Source organism: Etheostoma cragini, chromosome 10, assembly GCF_013103735.1.
Source record: "Etheostoma cragini isolate CJK2018 chromosome 10, CSU_Ecrag_1.0, whole genome shotgun sequence".
Classification (NCBI taxonomy): Eukaryota; Metazoa; Chordata; class Actinopteri; order Perciformes; family Percidae; genus Etheostoma; species Etheostoma cragini.
Genome location: NC_048416.1, coordinates 2,457,462 through 2,479,032, shown reverse-complemented (window position 1 = coordinate 2,479,032; position 21,571 = coordinate 2,457,462). Strand labels below are relative to the sequence as shown.

The 21,571-nt window shown below is 42.1% G+C and overlaps 1 protein-coding gene across 1 annotated transcript in view; it reads right to left on the bottom strand.

The window, feature by feature from the left end:
• Positions 1–2,747: 2,747 nt before the first annotated feature.
• Positions 2,748–21,571, bottom strand: part of psd2 (pleckstrin and Sec7 domain containing 2) — a 37,874-nt gene continuing 19,050 nt past the window's right edge. The window contains exons 4-15 of the mRNA XM_034884135.1: positions 13,434–13,631; positions 12,342–12,422; positions 11,596–11,753; positions 11,263–11,321; positions 9,447–9,536; positions 9,252–9,295; positions 8,933–9,123; positions 8,723–8,793; positions 8,186–8,343; positions 7,097–7,241; positions 6,689–6,832; positions 2,748–5,778 (exon numbers count right to left, since the gene is read on the bottom strand). Of these exons, the coding sequence (XP_034740026.1) occupies positions 5,548–5,778; positions 6,689–6,832; positions 7,097–7,241; positions 8,186–8,343; positions 8,723–8,793; positions 8,933–9,123; positions 9,252–9,295; positions 9,447–9,536; positions 11,263–11,321; positions 11,596–11,753; positions 12,342–12,422; positions 13,434–13,631 (1,570 nt within the window). The 3' untranslated portion in view covers positions 2,748–5,547. The remainder of the gene's footprint in view (positions 5,779–6,688; positions 6,833–7,096; positions 7,242–8,185; positions 8,344–8,722; positions 8,794–8,932; positions 9,124–9,251; positions 9,296–9,446; positions 9,537–11,262; positions 11,322–11,595; positions 11,754–12,341; positions 12,423–13,433; positions 13,632–21,571) is intronic.

The following is a 21,571-nucleotide window of genomic DNA, read 5'->3' as shown; positions in this document are numbered from 1 at the left end:
GTCCCCTAATACTGTATCTGAAGTCTCTTTTATATAGACTTTAGTGGTCCCCTAATACTGTATCTGAAGTCTCTTTTACATAGGTGTGTTTTCACAGCTGAGAAACATCCATAATGCAACACTTTCTTAAAGTAACAGGCACTCTTTAGCACAACTGAGCGGGTACTGGAGAAGCCGCTGTTGTAAATAAATAAAAAAGTGTATTTCCTCCAAATACTTTACCCAACCCACTTCTTTTCTTACAGAAAACCCTGTTAACATGCCAGCACGGCAGTCTGCTACCTTGGTTTGTTTTTCTAAGCTCCTTTCTTGCAGACACCCAACAGATAAATTGTAATAAAATATGCAACCTTATGAGGTTATGTCACATGTTCCCTGTCCCACTTCTACAGTTTTTCACGTCCTCAAGAGAAACTGCATATTTTGTGTAAAATGTGGACCGATGCTAATCCCCAAAACGCTCAATACAACTATCAGGGTGGACATACACTCAAAAAGCTTTAACAAATCAGTAATATCAGATATTTGGTTGTTTGCACGAAAGACATCGATAAAGAAATGTTTCTTTTTCTTTTATTCTAAAGCAGTGCTGTTATTGCCTGTGATGCACCAATATGCTGACAATTGAAGAGGACATCCATTTGATAACACGTTAAGCTCTTTAGGCCGCTATATGGATCTCATGCTTAAAATAAAATAAAATAAGTTGTTTATCTTGTTCCACCAATCCAACAAAAATATAGAGTCAGGTCCTTAAGCGAGGACTAGGAGCTTTCAGTGTTTCGGTTTTGAAGCTAACATGCAAAAGTCATTCTGAGGTCGAAACAGCTCACTGTTGGAAAGTACCATTAGCATGACATAGCATGTGATTAGCAACTCTCAGCTGCTAGAGCAGAGCCCCCCCCCCCAACATGTCTGCTGATGCAGGAGAGATACTGCACCTGGGGGGTCAATTGGTCGAGAGGGATGCACCTTTTAACCCTAGTGTTGGCTCCCAGTTGACCAAAGTTTTAGTTTTTTGGGTCAAAAATCAAAATTCACTGGCCGGGTTAGCCCAGTTGGCAGAGCAGACACACATATATGGAGGATTAATCCTCAACGCGGTGGCTGCAGGTTCAACTCCCACCTGTGTCCCTTTGCTGCATGTCATTCCCCCTCTCACTGCCCTTTAATGTCTTCAGCTGTCATGTGGAATTAAAGACCTAAAATCCTCAAAAGAAAAATTATAATTCACATTTTTTCACTTTTTCTGATGTTTGTTGATTTGTTCTGCATTTTATTGGACATTTTTGGCACATTCTTTAAGGTCTTTTATAATTTTTTTTGGAAATGCTACAAAATTGAATAAAACACCTTAATTCGATCAATACACTGATCATTTGTTTTGCTTGAAGAGCGTTGCATGGAACCATCCACGTTGTTCATTTATTTTGACAATTTGATTAAAAGAAACTCAAATTTCTGAGATAGGAACTTTTTGAAAACGGGTCAAACAGGAGGACAACAGGAGGGTTAATTTACATATGATGCATTCAAAGAAAATGGGGAGATCATACAGCAATGTGTTACACTGTCACTTAGTGGAAGCTGCTCCACCCATTCTTCTGCAAAAGATATGCATGCTATGCTACAAACTGCAGTTTTTAAAAGTTCTAATGGTGGGGACTTTCAAATGCTTTTTTTTTGTTGGTAAAGTTAATGTAGTTTGTTTTGGCACTATACATGACGTCTGCCATATAACACATGATATGTATCATAAGAGGTCTGTTTTGTGAATCCGGTTTTGCGACTTGGGTTGCAACTCTAGAACAAGTACCTGTTACATAAGTAGATACTGTATGCTCTTACAAACTGTTGCTGTCAGAACTTGGACACTTGTAGCATTGGTCCAGTTCAGTGGTTCCCAAACCTTTTCACATGAAGGAACTCTAAACTGACACAAATTAGACCATGGACCCTTATTTGATAAGTCTTCATCCCATGGTCCCCCATCTGATCGGAGTTTTGATTTTAGATGATGATAGATGGATTACAGAAAGTGTAGGAAACCCATGACCCAAATAGTCATACATTCTTTCATTGTGATACGTATGAATGGAGTTGAAGTGAAAATGAATGAGTGTCCTTTTTGTTGGGGACCCCCTGGCCTGGAACCCCCTCAAGGGCCCCCTTTGGGAACAATCTAGTAGCTGTTTTATACTGGATTATACTGGATAATAACATACCAAATTTCAAATGTACAGTAGCGCTTTACTGGAGGCTAAATTTGAAAAAAAACATGTACATATTGGAAATGTGTAATGTTGAAGTTCTGACCAAAATCTTTTGCAGTATAACTGGGGCTAATTTTAATTAATTAATCTGAGAAAAAAATCAGGGAGGGAGAACACGCTGCCTGGATCATTGATGGGAACATTTACTTATCAAAATCTTCTTCCTGGTTCAAGCACTTTTGAATTTATTTCCTTAACATATTAGGTCATATTGTTGATCGCTATGGTTAATATTTGAACAGTGAAAATGATAATGAAATATTTTTTTAACTTTAATGTCACAACTGCTGATTATTTATTGATTCATTTGAATTGAAATACTTCAAATACTTTCACAGCAAAAATGATGTATGCAATTCATTTAGATTAATTAATCACAGAGTGTGTAATTAATTAAATTAAATGTTTTAATCGATTGACAGCCCTAATTTATTACAAAGTAATATCTACTCAATATCATAGATGTCGCCCAGGTTAGCAGACTTAATATTAAGAAAGCACAATCGCAATCATCTGTATAAAAGCTTACTTTATGAAGCACAGACTAAATATTCAGTAAATATGTCCTTTACATAGTATAAGCATCCTGTCAAAGAACAGTTCAGATATACAAACAAAACAAACAAAAAGACAGAGCCAATGCTGACATCAAAGTGCCTAAGTTTTCATTTTTTAAATAAAACAGAACAATCAAGAAATATTTTTTTGTCACGATCCTATATTACAGCACAGGCCTACCCTAGAACATCGGGAACAATGGTTAGCACAACAGCCAAAGTGACTATAAGGGGAAGTCTCCCTGTAAGAAAGCAGTTATTCATCCTAACAATGCGGCTTTAGAAAATGGTACTTCCTCTCTAAACTCAACTCCGCTTCAGCATTTTGGTCTGTACAAGGATCCGGTTCCAGGATTCCAGCTGTTCCAGGTGTCCAGCCAAGTCCCACAAGGATCTCAGATCCTGTCAGTCACATTAATATGATATACGAAGCAACAGAAGCGCTGTCGTCCAGGGCAAAGATATCATGTACTGTCGATATCCACAGCTCTGGTTAGGTCAACATGCTCCTGTGCCCCACTGAGGCTGAGTGAGGGAGAACTAAGCTCGCTGATCTACAGTTGTGTCATAAGCAAATTACGCAGAAAGAGAACATGTGTGCGCGTGTGTGTGTGTGTGTGGGTGGCTTGGAATCAATTAAGGTGCTCACAAACAGCGGTACCACTACCCCTACCACCACATCCCCACTTCCTCTCATCCTCCTCCCATTAGAAACAGGCTTCATATGTTGTGTTCCCAGATGGGCCAAAACGTGTGCTGGATGTGTGTTTTGCTTGTTCTTGGCTGGCAGAGGCCGTCTTACTTAGAAAACCAAAAGCAGTCTGTTCTTCTTAGAAAACGAGTCTTTTCTCCTCCTCCCGCCTTGTGGAGGATGTTCTGATTGCTACTCTGCTGGTGGAGTTGTTTTGCTGCTGTTCCCTTCTCCATTCCAGCAGGCTGACAGGTTTCCTGACTTCATCATGTTAAGCTGGAGCAGACCTGCTGCTACACTCTCCATCAGGTCTCAGTCTAAGATTGGCCAGGTCCTGCTCTCCCAAAGACATCTTCGACTGTTAGACTGAAGGCAATAAAAGAAATATACCAGTACTAGTAAATGCCTAATACAAGGCCGAGCAAGGCCCATGTAACATGTTTTAAATCAGGACATAGATTGGTTAGATGTTCTGTTTTGGGAGTTAAATGTATGTATTTTGTCAAAAGGAAGATGTCTGGCTTTGTGCTGAAGATGCTTTTGAGAGCTCCAGGCCTGATTGTGAAGTCCTTTTCAGCAGAAGGCCATCAGATTGTTTGTCATCAAACATGTTCAAATATCTTCATAGAAAAACATGAACCTGCTATATTTACTTCTTCCTGTTGCCTACTGCTTCAACCAGTCAACTGCTTAAAAAGAGTATGCCAATGCACACACACATACACCTGCTGACCTACTCATGGTATGTCTCCCACCCATACCTTCCTCTAATGCCCTTCACTTTGATGCGTGGAAACCTCACGCCCAACCGTATATTGTTACATTTGGTGCACTCTGCCTTGATATAAGACGAGTTTGTGGGATAAAACAGAACATGGCACAGTGCTTTCATTCAGTCACATACAGATATCCTCTTCAGTTCAGATTTGACTGGTTGGAAAAAACATACAGAATAATTGAATACATGTCAGAATTTGGGGTAGCGGCAGCTTCCAAGTCCCAGACACAGATCTCTCTGACAAGTCACAGACTAACACTCTCTAAATCCCTTAACATCTAGTGTCCAGGTGGCCTTGAGTAAGGCACTCAACCTCCAGTTCCTCCGGTGGAGCAGCTTAGCGAACAGTTAAAACCACGGCTGTTCCTCTCGGCGGCCCCTTTTAAATGGATGTAGCTGTATGAACGTCAAATGGAAATGTCTGAAAAAGAGCGAGCATGCTCAGTGTTAACCCTTCCTGGGGTGAATAAAGGTTTGGAGAATTAAATAAATAAATAAATATGCTATACATGGCAGGGACATGATCCTTCTGAGAAGTTCTTATGGAGAGTTTTTGTAACTCTGGGATAGATATGTTGCATCTTCACGCCCCACACTCCGCCCATAGTGTAGGTCCATGCACACGTCTGTGAGTGGCTGGGTGGGTAAACACGAAACAAAAGGCCATAATGCTACAGTAGTACCGTCTCCATCTGAATCGCTGCCTGCCCCCTGGACTGCAGGACGAGGACAGGGCAGAGAGGACAAAGGCAAACCAGTCCGTCTCTCGTTCCTTGTTTTCTTTCTGGCCTTAAACTAAGACATTATTAATGACTCAAAGCTCTGCTCATGACTAAATACACATATCAACTAAAGACACGTGCATTGCTCTGAGTCATATTAGAAAATAATACTGGTGTTGTTATAAATAGTGATCACACTAATGATCATTTTAATGTGCAATAGTAAAAGTTCAAAGGTCTGAGGATCGGCAGGGTCACCTGTTGGGCATTCGAGCACGGGCTCTTCATCTTCATCTATTGCTCAAGGACAGAAACTTATCACCAGGGTTGATAAATTCTACGAAGGACAGTGAGTCATTCCTCCTGTTGCAATCCACCTTCTTACTGTAAGTACAACAGGAGGAATAGAGGAGCCCAAAACACTAAATACTAACAAAAACCCAGTACAAAGTGGAGGATTAAGCTAGTTTGGTTTGGAGGGATGTTGTTTGGTAGGCTTTGGGGTCACTGGTCCTCCTTCCGTCCCTCAGCTCCTCTGTCCTGGGGAAGGGCATCCAGCGGCCTTCCCGTTCAGCCCGCCCTGAGCCTGACTGATGGACGGGGAGGACTGTGTCTTGCGGAGGAGGCACTCGCGGCCTGCCAGGCCACCCTCCATGATCAGGCCAGCCATCACGCTGGCCTCGATCTTCTCAAGGTCATCGGTCTCTGCACGGATTTTGGCCTGCAGCAGGCTGATGTAGGTCTCATACCGAGTCTTCTGCTCGAGGGGCGGAGGACAAAGACAGTGAGACCAACAGAACATGAATCAAACAGAACTCAACAGTGTCCCAAAAAAAGTCCCATTCATTTTCAACATAACAATTTGGATTATTAGCCATATTGTCTTAACCATCCGTAGATAGTCTATATCTAGTTCCGGTGGCGCCGGAGGTTCAGGCGAACGTCCCTCATTTGTTGTCCGGATGTCCCTCCCCTTCCGTTTTCTTTGTGTTTGCGTTCTAAACTCTGGTCGATGCGGGAAACACCCTTCGAGCTAGAACCGGCAATCAAATTATATTTATATTCGTCTTGTGATTGGTTTAAAGAAATGGCCAAAAAGTAGGGCAAGTTTCCCTCCCTACCCAGAATGCTGTGTGGACTAGCCAGACCTTCCTTTGCAGCGCTGTGGAGGAAGGTATGGCAACGCGAGACTAATCCGTGGGGGACTGACCATAAGCCAGATTGTGAAACAATGGTTCTCGCCCCTGCAGAAGCCATAATTCCATATAATATCAATAATAATAATATATACTCGCAAACAGCTATATTAGCATATATGATTGTCCCATCCAAAGAGCACCTCAAACAAACAATTTGAGTCCAGGACGACCTCCTTTACAGACATGTTTGTCAATAATAATATTTTGTTTTAGAAAAAACATGTTTTATTCGCGATGTCATGGAAAAGGACTACACTACCCACAATCCTAAGCATAACAGTGACTCCTCCAATTGTTGGAGCTTGCTGTTACCATGGAATGTTTACCGCACCCGAAAACTTGCAAACGGCTATGTTAACATTATTGTACCTTTGCCTTTTATTGCCGTTTTAAAAATGTTTTTTAAGAAAATAACTTAAAGAAACATGAAAAATCGGACAAATTAACCAAACTATTCAAAGCCCGTACCTCGTACGTGAGGTAGTGCTCCTTGAGCCGGTACTCCTCCCACTCGCGGCTTTTGGGGTCGGCTGAGGGCGAGTTTTTCCGGTGCTCCTCTAGCTCCAGGCTCATCTGCTTCAGCTTGCTCTCATGACTCAGTAGCTGCTCCTCCTGCACCAATCACAGCCCCGACAAAAACCAGAAGAACACCATGACAGCCAATCAGATGCAAGCAGTAGTGATGGCCAAATGAAGCTTCACGAACCGGTGTCTTTATTTTCTGAGCCCACTAGATGGCGCTCTTTGTTTTAAGAGAAAGTCCTAAGGCATTGCAATTCAGTATATTCTCAACCAATTGTTGAACAGAATTCTCAAAAATAGAATAGTGTATTTATGTGTGTGTGTGTGTGTGCGTGTGTGCATGCATGTACGTACCTGTTTGAGTCTGGTGGATGAAGACGGCAGGATTGGCCGACAGAATTTCTTCATGGAGCCGATGGCGGCAGGGAAGGCCGGGGCGGAGAACAGCGCTGCCACCAGGTTTATCCGGAAGATCCAAGATAACATCTCCTCCTCACTACTGGAAAGAGAGTGAAGGGCGAGAGAGCAGGTGAGTAGAATGAAAATTGTTTCTATTGCTGTACACTTAGTTTGACTTATCAACAAAGGCTCATCTACAAAAAAAAGCCTGGTACATTCAACTGGCTGCGGAACATGACGGAAAAAAGACAACTGTTCAGATTTACAGAATGTAATTGAAATGATGTAATTGTCTCTAACTAGTATCAACTAGTAATTTGACATTGCATGCATAAATTCACAATACAATTCCACTGTCTGAGAATTGAGATGACAGTAAAATTAGGTACCACAAAATACTCTCAAAAATCTAATTGGGCGAGAAACTTTTTAGCTTAGATTTATTTTATTGAGTACTTTATAAACTCTTGCGCTACAAATAATTAATCTTCACCAGACCCAAACACAATCTGCGTTTTTAGTGTTGATCCAGAATGAAATTGTTTTCCTGATAGGGGCGGAGATAAGTTAACATTGTGAGTTTTGGGGAGCCCAGGTAGCTCAGTTGGTAGAGCGGGCACACATATATAGATTTGCTCATCAACAAAGCGGCCCCTGGTTTGAATCCAACCTGCGGCCCTTAACTGGATGTCATTTCCCTCTCCTCTTTTATGTCTTCAGCTGTCTTGTCAACAATAAAGGCCGAAAAGGCCCATAATAAGAGTATATATATATATATTTTTTTTAATTCTGCAGAAAATCCATGAATCTGCCATCCATTGACCCTCTACACCCCTCTATGTTCCAGATGGTCCACTGACGGTGGAACTGTACCATCGTCCACGATCATGACCTTTGGATTATGCTATACATTGAAAACGTGAAAACATTTCAAAACATATATGTGTATAAAATGGAAACTTCCATTGTATTTGTCTCATTTCCTATACTTTTGAGACTTATTTGTTTTTGAAGCGTAATGAAAACATCTCATGTTTAACTTACGGGGCGTGCAGCAGGAAGACTCTCCAGTCTGAGGTTTTGAGCTTCAGCACGTTGGCTCTCTTGCTGTAGTCGGTGGCACGGGTGGCTAAAGCGTGGTGGATCCGCACTGCGTTCTTCAGGTCCACCTCAGAAATGTCGGCGTCAGGCTTGTACTCCTCCTGAGTAAGTAACAGAAAAAAACAACTCTTTATCCTAAGGAGTTGTCCTCATTAAATGAAACGATAAGCCTAAAAATCTGATGATTAGACTAGATGTCCATCACATCATTTAAAATGTAGTAAAAATATCATACTGCTGCGTTCCGGCAGGGGGAGACAAACATCCAGCAGAGCAGCCATGCCTCATTTCCTCTTTTAATGCTCCATCTATCTCACTGCCCCCCCCCACACACACACACACACACACATACACACACACACACACATACACACACACACAGCAGCAGCAACAGCAGCAGCAGCAGCATCTACCACCGCAATGACAGCGGTGCTGGATGTGTGTTTCTATGGTAACAGAGCGGAAGATGAGGTGTTGCACCTTTTGGAGATACAAGATCATCCCCTTCAGGACCGCGTAGAACTTTTTCCAACCACGGCGACCCCTTGGAGCTGGAAGTGAGCAAAGAAAAGAGATAAAAAAACTTTTATGTCATATTTTTGACAATAACTTATTAGGAATTTGTTCATTTCTGTTAAGTGGGTGTGTTTGTGGGTGTGCGCGTGTGTGTGTGTGTGTACAATCACTCACTGCGTTTGCCGTCCATGTCAGAATGGCTCTTGCGGGTCAGCACTCCATGTTTGTAGGTGACAGCATTTAAGAGAATGGGAATGGCGATGAAAGGGTTATGGCCGTCCGTTACCCTGGCAACACGCTTACTCCCACCCTCACATTGCTCCTCAACCAGCTCTGACAGACTCTTCCTCAGCTCCTCCTCCTCACTGCACGCACAAATACCCATTCAGATAACCTGAGCAGCACATATTCAAGTGTACTTACCCGTACTTCGAAAAAAAACTTGCATAGCCCAAATACTTTTTCTTTTCACAAACACAAAATGTGTACTCACACTGCCCACTCAAGCTTCTCATTCTTGATTGAGTTATACAAGACCTGTGTGGGCAAGGCAAGAAAAGAGAGGAACGGTAAACATTTTCTTTTAAACTGACTGCAGGGTAAAGAATGTGAAGAAATGCTTCAATGCCGAGGCGAAGACAAAAAGAGGTTTTGTGCTAGCTGTACTTTCTCAGGAGGAGGTCTGTACCTTTAATAAGTCTTTAGGGAAGTCTTTGCCATTGTTGAGGCCATCGAGATTACTGATGAACTGTTGGCAAGACATCTTCTTCCCAATGTTCTGAGGAGAGGTGAACAGACAGACAGACACAAACAAAACTATCAGTTCAATTAGCTTTTAAATGTGTGGAAGTAATCTTTAGCTCAGCTCCTTATCCAGAGAAGTTGAAAAATATTCAAATTCCAAAGCAGCTGATAATTTCAACCTAGTTTTACATGCGCCAAACCTGGATTTAGTTTTACAACTATCCTCTGGGTGGCAGTGTTAAGCTGCTGGTTCTACTAGTAGTGGTGGTGAGAGTGGTTCCATCTCTTATGTATGTGTTAGTATCAGCTTAGCATACATTTCCTTTAGCCACTTATTATGATGCATCATTACAGGGTGAAAACATTGGGAGGTGGTTCTGTATTACTTCCCATTTCTGTTGAAATAAAGCCTGTAACCTAAACAGATACAGCTGTGGGACTAAATCTGAAACGACTTGGTACTGTTATAGAAAAAAGGAAAAGAAAACAAGATTTGGTTTGTGGCTTTCTATTTGCATTTTCATCTGAGGAGGCCACGTAACAGACAAAACAACCATGCTCCCTTTTCTAGGAGAAGTACAAGAAAAAAAGGATGGGATATAACAGGTGTCACAAAATGTTTGGATTTCAACTCTGCTTCAGATATTGTGACACTACAGATCAATTGCATTTCTCATTGCTTATACCAGAACTGCATTTTATTATAAGCAGAAAAAAATCAGCTCTTGATTATTTATTTTTGCAAAACAATAATGAATTAAAAATGTATATATCCCTGTGTGTGCATCCTTTATTATGAGCCTAATGTGGCTGATCTAATTTGAAATAACCATGACTTCATGAAATGATATTATTAGCTGACAAGAGGAGGCACAGAAGTCAATGAGGACAGTGTTAAGTATATAAATATACTTACCACCTGCATGGGTGGAGAGAGACCAGGGGGCCACATTTGGTTAGCAGGGGGAAAGATTTGAAAGGGAGGAAAAGGAAATTGAAAAGTGAGAAAGGATATCAGGTCGAGGAGACTAGCAGGCGGGTCGAGGAAAAGCAAAGCACAGGACCTATTACACTGATCGTGTTATGCTGCCCAGACCACAGTGCTCCAGTTTAGAACCGAACAGATGAGACTATTCGAGGAGAGGAGAGACAGAAACAGGTCAGAAAGTAGGCCGCGGAGGAGAGAGAAAGAGAGCGGAAAGGGTTGATAGAAAGAACGAGAAATATACCGAAAAAGAAGGTGTGAATGGATACATGCCATTGCTTTCTACTATGTTTTGCAGAAAGACTAGTCTTTATCAACGACGTTTCTTTTACAGGATGGTTCCGTGCCGCCGAGGGTTCTGCTGGATGTCATTCGCATTCTGCTTTGTTTGTGTTGGCATTCTAAACACCGGTTGATTCGGGAAACATCCTCCGAGCTAGAACTGACAATCAAATCATGTTTATCTTTTTTTGAGGAAATTCTCATCACGCACTTGACAGCCATTGCAATTCCAGAGCTCGCCTCCCTATGTGCACACATGCCAACCAAAACAAGTTCCATCCCGATGCTATTTTGCAGAGGTGTTGGCCCAAGGCGATTGTGATTGGTTTAAAGAAATGCCAAAAACCAGAGCACATTTCTTCCCCATTCCGGAATGCTTTGTGAACTAGCCAGACCTTCCTCCACAGCACTGTCTGGCAATGCGAGACAACAGGAAGAAAAGAGGAAAAGGGAATCCTGCAGAACGAGTAAGATAGACAACTACAGCACATACATGTCCGTGTAGATCGGTGTTGAGCAGCATAAGGGCGCAGGTCAACGTGTGGGCTCCATCTGCAACAGGACAATACACAAGGCCAACGTCAGCTAAATGTCAAATCACTCCTCTACAAGCACAGGCACACACACACACACACACACACACACACACACACACATTAGTATTTTATAAGTAGCCATAACTCGCTGCAGTGTGAATATGCTGCTGTCATGAGTATTAGTTTAACATGAATTGAAATTGAAACTGTAACAGTAATGCGAAATCGATTTTATTATGCATACATTTTCTTTTTTTAACAGCTGTTATGACTTATATTGTTCCTCATACCGTCGTTGTCGTCATCACCATCGTATTCTTCGTGGCTCTGGCCTTCTTCAGAGGTAAGTGTCTGTGGGTTGCAGTGGCAGAAGCGTCTGGAGAAATGTACAAGGACCCTCTCTCTCTCCTGGGTCTCTCCCATCAGTGGAAAGGCCTTTAAGAAGTTCCTGGCATACAAAAATCACAGGTTAACAGGAGATCAAATGTTTCCCTATCATGCATGTCTGACAGATATATGAATTCATCACTACTGGAAGTAAATAATACTCGCGGAGGAATTCAGCCGACAGCTTTGTTGGTAAAACTTATCGGATACTTGACTTTTGAGAAACAGTCAAATCTGCTTTTTCAAACTTGGGACTCATGGTTGTGTGTACATTGTCATAATGAAGGATTGTGTCATAGCGCGGCACACCTTCATACTTCTGACTGGCTAGCAGTCCTTATCTGCAGCAATGTGCAGTAATTGCTGCTGAAAATGAGAAGAATATGAGCACTTTAACAGTATACTAATCTGAAGTGCACAAACGAGGGCTCTTAACTGAACACGGTGGGCTGAAGTCAGCAGTCGGAGACAGCGACATGTCAGGTACAGGGCAGTGATGTACTCCGCAGCGCTCAGCTACATTGGCTAACTGTACTCAACACGACAGCTTGATTGGCACAAAGCTAATGCTTTGTAATGGGGGGTGTGTGTGTGTGTAAGGACGTCCACATCACACACTCATCACTTCTAAGTGCTGACTGTGCATTACCTCAGGGCTCGATCCAGCGAAAGGCCGGAGAAATCAAAGAAGCTCAGGTACTCCGATGCCACCAGCTGGCTGAACTCATTACTGCAGGGAGAGAGGGAGAGAGAGAGAGAGAGAGAGAGAGAGAGAGAGAGAGAGAGAGAGAGAGAAAGAGAGAGAGAGAGAGAGAGAGAGAGAGAGAGATAAAGAGCGTGTGTCAGCACATCAACGTGACACTAAAGACGTGTAAACGTGTTTTAGAAATGTTTTTCTTGACGAATGAAGTACACTTGTGCATACTGAACACATGTAACTATGTGAACATGTTTTCCTCTGTTTCTGCCTATTTGTCAGTCCTTTAGTCATCATGTATGCACATGTGCAGTGTTGGGGGAGGAACTAGATACTTGTAGCAGCAACATTTAATTACAAAATAAAAGAAACTGTAATCCGTTACAGTTCCTGGGAAGAAATGTGTAAATAAATTACAGTTACCAATGAAAATGTCCATGATTCAATTGGGGGTTGCATCTGAATATTTTTTGTAAAAAGCTAGGATATATGTTGAATAATATATATTTTGTTGCTTTGCATGTTTTTTATGCACACAATGTCTTCTTTTGCCATTTCCAACCACAACCGTTTAGTAAAGTTTGACGCAATTCAAAAAGTTATTTAATGTAATAGGTTACATTTCTATAATACAGTAATAGTTGCAGTACTATTACATTTGAAATAGGGTAACTTGTAATCGGTAACCTATTACATTACAAAAGTAAGTGCTTGGAGAAAATTAAATATCTCCAATACATCGGCGTCGATATGGGAACAATATTCGAGGGTTGATTATTGGTGCTTTCACAAAATATTTTCAAAATGAGATTTTTGATAAATAATAAAACGCAATAAAGGCAAATAATAGTACAGCTTGTAATTCTGGTAATTACATAACTTTACTGTATTGCAGCTTTTTAAACCAGGAAAAGACAACATTTATTCCATATTAAAATTTCCAAAATCTGAGACGATATCAAGCATCATATATATCGATATCAATATAATATTGATATATTGCCCAGCCCTACTGCACAAGTGTTAGTGTGTGTGCGTGCTCACTTCTTGCCCAGGTGTCTGGCCACGTCACAGCGTTTGAAGCCCTCGAGGTGATAGAGGCGCTTGGCCAGCCTCTTGGCGGCCTCGCAGTCTGCTCTGCAGCCATTGGCCAGAGTGTCGGTGCTGCCGCGCTCCAAACGCTCCAGACTGCCCAGATCACACTCCTCCGAGTCAGACAGCACGTCTGTGAGGTTGGCATCACTGGAGGAGAGAACATACGCACAAACAAACAAACACACAAACAAGCAGGTGCCTTTAGGTTAATGAATGGAACACGTCGCTTTGTCGTTTCACACCCACACACTAGACCAGACAAAGGAAATGCTGAGCATAAAACTCTATTACATAAACGTATGTTCACATACACGCAAACAAAAGTCAATTGAGGTTTGAATGACTTGTCATGACGCTGACCCAGTTTGGTTTAATGCGTCAATCTATAAGCTGATGAGAATGGCCAAGCAGCTTTCACCTGCCGCAATCTCCTCCAAAACGCTCCACTCATCTCAGACTGTAAAGTGCTGTAATATTCTACTTTTCTATTCCTCTGTTTCAGGCACATGTAGACCAATTATTGGCCCTGGCCGATACGATTGGCCCTGCCGGAGAACCGATAAAGTTATTAATCAATTAATTAAACGTGTGCTACTTTGGCTCGGCTACAGCTCTGCGTCTGTCCCTCTGCTCCGGTTTCACTCACCACTGAGTCTGACGTAATGCGCCCCCCCCCCCCCCCCCCCCCCCCCCCCCCCCCCCCCCCCCCCCCCCCCCCCCCCCCCCCACACACACACACACACACACAACACTATCTTTTACTGTGTGTTATGTGTGTTGGAGTTTGTAAAATTCCAAAATCTTAATTTTGACTTAAAGATTTTCATTTTTACTGTACATGCATACCGGTTCCAAATATCGGTTATCAGTTCAATTAACTAATAATAATAATAATAATAATTGGTATCGGCCCTAAAAAACAGTATGGGTCGATTCCCAACAGAAGTGAGCTTTCCATGTATAAAGACCCAAATTGTGAACAAGTAATGATCTCTCTGGCCTCAACGACTCCCATCAACTTGGCCTTGAGCAAAACACCAAACTGAACAACCATGTTGTCCATCTCATGCTCACTGTCTATCACTCGGCTGTCCGTTTCAGCTGTGAATGGGTGTATCTGTGTGATTATGAATCAGGGCGTTCCGCCAAAACACTGAATGTCCTCAATCACCCCTGCAGGGGTAGTTAAGATTAAGAAAAAATAAACTATTTGCCAAACAGTTGAAAACACGAGAGTGAACACGCAGCTTTCATTGAGTGATGACTTGCAAAGTCTGCGTGAATGACATGCTCTTGAATACAATGTGCCCTATTTGATGTTATAATCTATGTTATAAACGTAGTAATGCCTCAACCTGAAATGAATTGAAAAGTTCAAGATACTGACTGGTAAAATTCTGGGTAACGATTATGAAACGAGCTTCCTCTTCCGGCTTTTTTCAGCTTTACTAGACATCCACTTCTGCAGCTGCCATCCGATTCTATTTGAAGGAACTTATTTTTTATTAGATTTGACCCTGTGCCGCTGGCAAGGACACAGCCTGCATGGGACCAGGTGAGTTAGAGGATGCCCCTATTTAAGGCAAAAATGTCAAAGCACCTGCAATGCTATTGAGTGTAAATATTGTCTGTAGAACCAACAACAGCTGACTCAACTAAGAAAAAGAGACCAGTAGTGTACTTCAGTGTAGACTGCAATCCAGTGTCTTTCTCAGGGACACAGTTTGATGAACTAATCAGGCTTCACACTCTATATAGCCCTCAGTGTCATCAAGAGAACAGAGAGAATCAATGCACGAGTATTCATTTGTGCCCTACTTATTTATTTATGACTTACTGGGGTAGTTTGATTAAGATATTGAGTTGTGCTCACCATACTGCGTTGCACTGTATACTTTGCTACACACTACAGTCCATCAGTGAGTCAGGGAGGGGGTTAATTAAGCCTGTTGGTTTGGTTTACACAAAAACAACCCTTACAGACAATCCATCAATCATTCAAGCAAAATAGCAGGACATGTAATATCATGTTTATGTTCAAATGAACAAACTGCACTCTATTGTTGTAGTAAAACAAATAAAGCACCATACATCCATTTCGGATTTATTTCTTGAGAAAGAGACTACACACATTTACGTAAATCAGTCTAAATTTCATTAACTCATTTCCTGCCTGTGTGTGCATCTGCGAGGCAATGTCAGCATTCTCGCCAGATGATTCAGAGGTTTTTTTGCATAATCAGATCAGACCAATTGCATTAACCTTACAAATGTAAAACATTACGCGCTGTTGTCGTAGGGATTTGCTGGTTACCATGGATACAGCGGAAGTCAAAGTGTCCTGTGCTAGAAGAAGGAGTAAAGGGATTGTGGACTACCTTATGGCTGTCTAAGACAATTTCACAATGTGGCACGAAGGGGCATCAAACAAAAACTGACAAATAAACCAAATAAGTCTCCATAGCAGGGAGTCAGTCCTGGGCCCTGATTTCTCTACTTCAAGCAAGGTTATACCGTCCTGTCCTGATTCATTAGGCTCTTAGAATCACTCTTCATCTGGCTCCTGACCGTGGACCAATTTGCCTCGGAACACACCACAAGGAGCTACTGGCCAGTCAACACAGCTCCCAGGGTCACTGGAACACATTACCCCTCCACCATGACGAGGTGGGTCATGCTAACTACTCCACCTTATCGTGGGGGAGCATCACCGCCAAGAATGACTGTAAGATTGTAGATAAGAGTCGGGTGAAAGCAGATCATTTGCAGGGTGCCAGGGCTCCACCTCAGGGACAGGGTGGAGAGATTGTATATCCGGACGGAGTAACACCCCCGCTCTTTCTTGTGGAGAAAGAGCCAGTAAAGGTGGCTTGGGGATCTGAAAAAAATTGCTTCCTGTATATGACTCCCTCTGGAGATATTCTGGACATGTTCGAGAAGGAGGAGATGATTATGCTGAAGAAATAAAATTGCATGTCCCACCTAAGATACAGGAACCCTTGGGACCCAGACAAGTGGTTAAAAAAAAAGGAAAATGGATGGATTGAAATATGTACATATGCACAAAGAGACACACACACACACACACACACACACACACACAAAATAAAATGAGTCTGTAGTAAACCATCAAAACAATATCTAGCCTGGTGTTTGCAGTGAAATTGCTTTCGCTTGTCTGACCATATTAATTCACAAGACTCAGAGAGACCTCATAAATCATTCAAATCTCACATCCTTCATGGGGCTAAAACGATGCCGTGCTCCCCAATTCATTGCCACAGGCAATAATAGTGCCTACACACACACACACACACACACACACACAAAATAAAACAGTAAGAGAGAGACAACATGAAGTGTCAAATATCTAGTGCAGCCCTTTTGTGCGGAGAGACACTGAAGGCCAAGTGGCACACACAGTGAATCTATTTGTCTATCTAAAGTCACCATTCTGTATCCCCAGGCCACACGTATTCATCCACTGTGACCGCCACTCAGTCTGTGTGTGTGTCAGAGATAGAGAGCATGATGGTGCATGCCAGTGACTCACATTCTAATCTCTTTGGCTCTGCATCACCCTTACCTACACTTAAAAGGTGTGTCTGTATGTAGAGTGTGTGTGTGTGTGTGTGTGTGTGTGTGTTTGTGTAAGAGAGAGAAGGGGAGGATCTCTGTGGCATATCCTACCAGGGTAACTATTATGGGATTAACCAGATTATCAAAATTTTGGTATTTCCCAGACTTTTCTTTCATTTTCTTTGATCAGTAGATAAATGAGGGAACACACACACATATCAGAGCTCTTCTTTTTTCCTTTCTCTTTTCTTTACATTTGTGTGTTTTTGTGTATATGTGTCAGACAGGTTATCTGCTTGTAGATACAATCTGAAAGTAAAAACTGTTGCAATATTATACTCCTACATGTAAAACAAAGACTCAAGCCTAGAAAATGAGACAGCGTGACATGTATCCACATGCTTTTTTTGTTTTGTTTCTGGGTTATCAACTAAGACCATGACGGGAAAAAATTGCTTATGTTGACTATTTTGAGTCAGACATGAAGATAACAGTTTAGCGCAATAAGGCATCTTTAAATTGGCTATAGCTACACATCTTCATGTCATACCCCAATTAGAGCTAAAACAATAATCCATCTATTGATTAGACACTGGAAAAAAAACAGCAATCATTTTGATAATCAACTTCCCATTTTAAATCATTTACCAAGAAGAGGTCCTGGTTCCAGTTTCTCCAATTTAAGGATTAGTCATGATTTATCATTTTTATAATTATTGTAAACTGAACAGCTTTGAAGGCATCACCACGAGCTCTGAGAATTTTTATGGCATTTATTTATAACTAAACAATGAATAGATTATTCAAAAAGGGATCTTATTTATTGATCATGAAAATATTGGTTAGTTGCAGGCAACAACTATAACCTCATAACTCTTGCCTTGTCTAGATAATAAGTCCTAAGATAAAATGCAAATACATGTTGAACCCCTGTAATTGATTACAAGCACTTAAAGCCCCTAAAGGAATAGGCTATACAACATAAGATACAAAAATACCGTTTAAACTACTTTTATCACGATGTTGGTATCATACAGCTTGCAGAAATAGAACAGAAGTACTAAGAGATCGTTTGCCAGAGTTAAGTAACAGTACAGCTACCTCACTATTTCCATTTGCCACGCAGCATAATGTTAATGTCCCACCCATTTCCACGTGAAATCTTAAAACAATTCCTGATCTGTCGAAATATGAAACTTACAGCAGTTGCAGCAAAAGGTCGAAGTGAACATCATATTCCTCTTTCCACATCGTCTCTCGGAAAATTGGAAATCAGCGGTGAAATGCGCGCTGAGGTCCGACCGCCTCATCATCCAGTCGTCGGTGAAGTCTGCATCGGCCCGGTTTATTATTTCACTTCAAGCCAAATCAGTTTTCTTCAAAGCGGAAGTCAGGTCATAGATTATAACGGCCTATTCTGTTGACAAATGAGAATGTGGCGTTATTTCACCATAGTGTCAACAGACACGGAATGTATTGGGAGTTTTTCCTTGAAGTTTGTTGGATGTCTCAACGCTCCACAGAGGAGAGGATGTTGGGGGCGGAGCAACCCACTACCCAGACCTTTCCTGATGAATTACTGTTCCTAGTGGTGGCTTTACAATGGCCTTGTGTGTCCCAGCCAACACAACTTCCTCTGCATTTAAGTGAAAGGCTCTGAGCCAGCAGATCAGTTCAAGTATCTGCAGGACGTCCTGTATTTGGACTCGGTTCACTAAGCAGCTTTCCAGCATCTAATCATATCAGGTGGTTATTTCTGTACATTACTCTAGTGTATTGCTCCGAAACGGATGCATGACAGAGTACAGCTGTCTAAAAAGTGTAACCCAAATGATGAAATCTATTGGAGGACATAAGCTACCAGTTATGTATTGTACCTGTAGCCTAAGGGTGCACATACTAAAAAATAATCCTCACACACTATATACGTGATCATGCTCCCCCCACACACACACACACACACACACACACAGTATTTTTATAAGACACCCTGACACATCCTTGCATGCTAACCCCAGCTTCTATGTCCCTCCTTCCTCTTTCTCGTCTGGTGGAAAGAAGAACAACAGAAAAATCAGAGGACAGAGAGACAGCTGTAAGCTCCAAAGTACAAACTTTGGAGGATGAGATGGAAAATGAGAATGGAGACAAAACCCTGGAGGGAGCTTGACTGGTAGTTTGGCAGGCGAGCAATCTATGAGATTCACTGCATCCGGGTTCCGCGCATTATTAGGTACAGACAACAACAATGAAATAAATAAATAATAACAATACATTTCCTTGACGACAAGAACAAAACTGAAGTTTAGTCAGTACTGGGACCAGAATACTTGTATAGACCAAGCAGATGCTGCTGAATGCTCATCAGTTTTTTTAACTTATGGATTACTTTTATCATTTACACACCATAAATGAACTTTTCAGAGAGCAGAATACTAAACCTGTTGAGCATTGCAGATGTGATGTTCTCATGGCAGCCAAGTGATTCCATGTTTGGAGCAGTTAGTCAGAGATACTTGAGTAAGTGCTCCTCGGCAACATATGCACCCTGTTAAAAGGAGTCCTTATGTTGTGCTCTTCAATCAGTAGGCCATACTGTCATAATGCCAAAGATAGAGTCAGAAAGCAGTTTAAGCTCTCGTCCAGCTGTGTCCTAGAAACCAATAAACTCAAAACAGAACACAAGGTCTACATGTGTTTTGTGGCGAAGCCTTGCAACATGGTCCCCGGGGAGTCCTACGAGGGGTAAAGCTCTCACTCCAGTTATATAAAGACCAGGGCCGTCACTACAAGCCATCCGGTCCTTACAGCATGTAACTGGAGTAAAAGCTGTGTCTGTATTCTTGGCAGCAGGAAGTCAAACTTGTTTTTTTAGTGCGTGTTGGGTTCCTCAAGGGTTGTCCTTTGACATGATTGTGTTTGTGATTTTCATGGATAGGATGTCAAGGTGCAGCAGATGGGAGGAGAGGGTCCAGTTTGGGGACCTCACAATTGCTTCTCTGCTCTTTGCTGATGATGTGGTTCTGTTGGCTTCATCAGACCGTGACTTCCAGCATGCACTGGGGCGGTTTGCAGTTGAGTGTTAAGCGGCCGAGATGAGAGTCGGCACCTCCAAGTCTGAGGTCGTGGTTTTCTGCTGGAGAATGGTGATATGCTTCCTCTGTTTTAGGAGGGACTGGATGGCCCAAGTGAAGGAGTTGAAGTATCTTAGGGGTCTTGTTCACGAGTGGGGGTAAAATGGACAGACGGATTGTTGAAGTGTCAGCAGTAAAGCAAGTGCTGTACTAGACCGTTGATTTACCAGTCGATCTATCTAGGGAGCTCAGACATCTGGAGTGACCTTGGTGTAGAGTCGCTACACCTTGGTGCTGATAAGGAGCAATATGAGTTGGTTAAGGCATCTGATTAGGATGCATACTGGGTGGCTTCTTTTGGAGGTTTTCTGGGAACACACTGGAGAGATTATATATATCATCTGGCATGGAAACTTCAATATCCCCCTGGAAGAGCTGGAATATAATGCTGGGAAGAGGGAGGGATGTTTGAACTATTTTACTTTACACAGGCCTTAACATACCAGGAACGTTTTTTGTGCACAATAATATATTTTAACTGTTGTTTTCGTCACGAGTACACCCAGGGCGCAAATATGTCATTCTGAACGAGGTGGATTTTTCAGAGCTTTTGCACAGCAAATAGGCTTAACGACGTTGTTTACTTATTATGACGTTCATAATACAACAACAGGAAGTTGTAGATCCGCCAAACTGGACTACTTTCAACCTTGACAATGACAGCGTTTACCAGAGACATTCCGTTTGCTCTTACATTTCACAATAAAAGCCCTGGACATTCAGTATGCTACACTGCGTAACTGTTCACCGGAGGCAAATAAATTCACTCATAGTATTCCGCTAAAATGCTGCAGTAGCTCAAAGTAGCTTAATGTCATGATTTTCCGCTTGCGGCATCCCCGACTGTGGTCGGACAGCTCAGGAGGAGAGGTGGGCTGGAGTCTCCGGGGGTAACCCGGTCACTCCACTCAGCAGCCATGGAAACAAGACACACACGCCTCCGTTGGTCTGAAGGAGCTGCAGCATTTATATGTGCTCAAACTGTGGACTCTGGCTACTGTAACGTTCCATTCACTGGATATCTTCACCGCTAAATGTTAAGTCTCCTCTCCTCCAATTGCTCTCTCTCTCTCGCACGCTCACGCCGCCGTCACTTTCTTGCTCTCGCTTCAGGAGTCCCCTATGGCTGGGAATCAGCAGACGCCTCCCGATACAATATCATCACGATACTTACATCACGATAAGATATTATTGCAATTTTAAACATGTTGCAATATTCGGTGATATATTGCAATTTATAACCTTACTTCCAATTTTTCCCAATTTCAAATTATGTCCCCATAAGGAAACTTTGTCAACATCTGTTTCATCTAAAAAGATTTCTTTCTCTGTTTGTTCATATCACTTCAATGTTATTGCTGCAGAATGGCATTG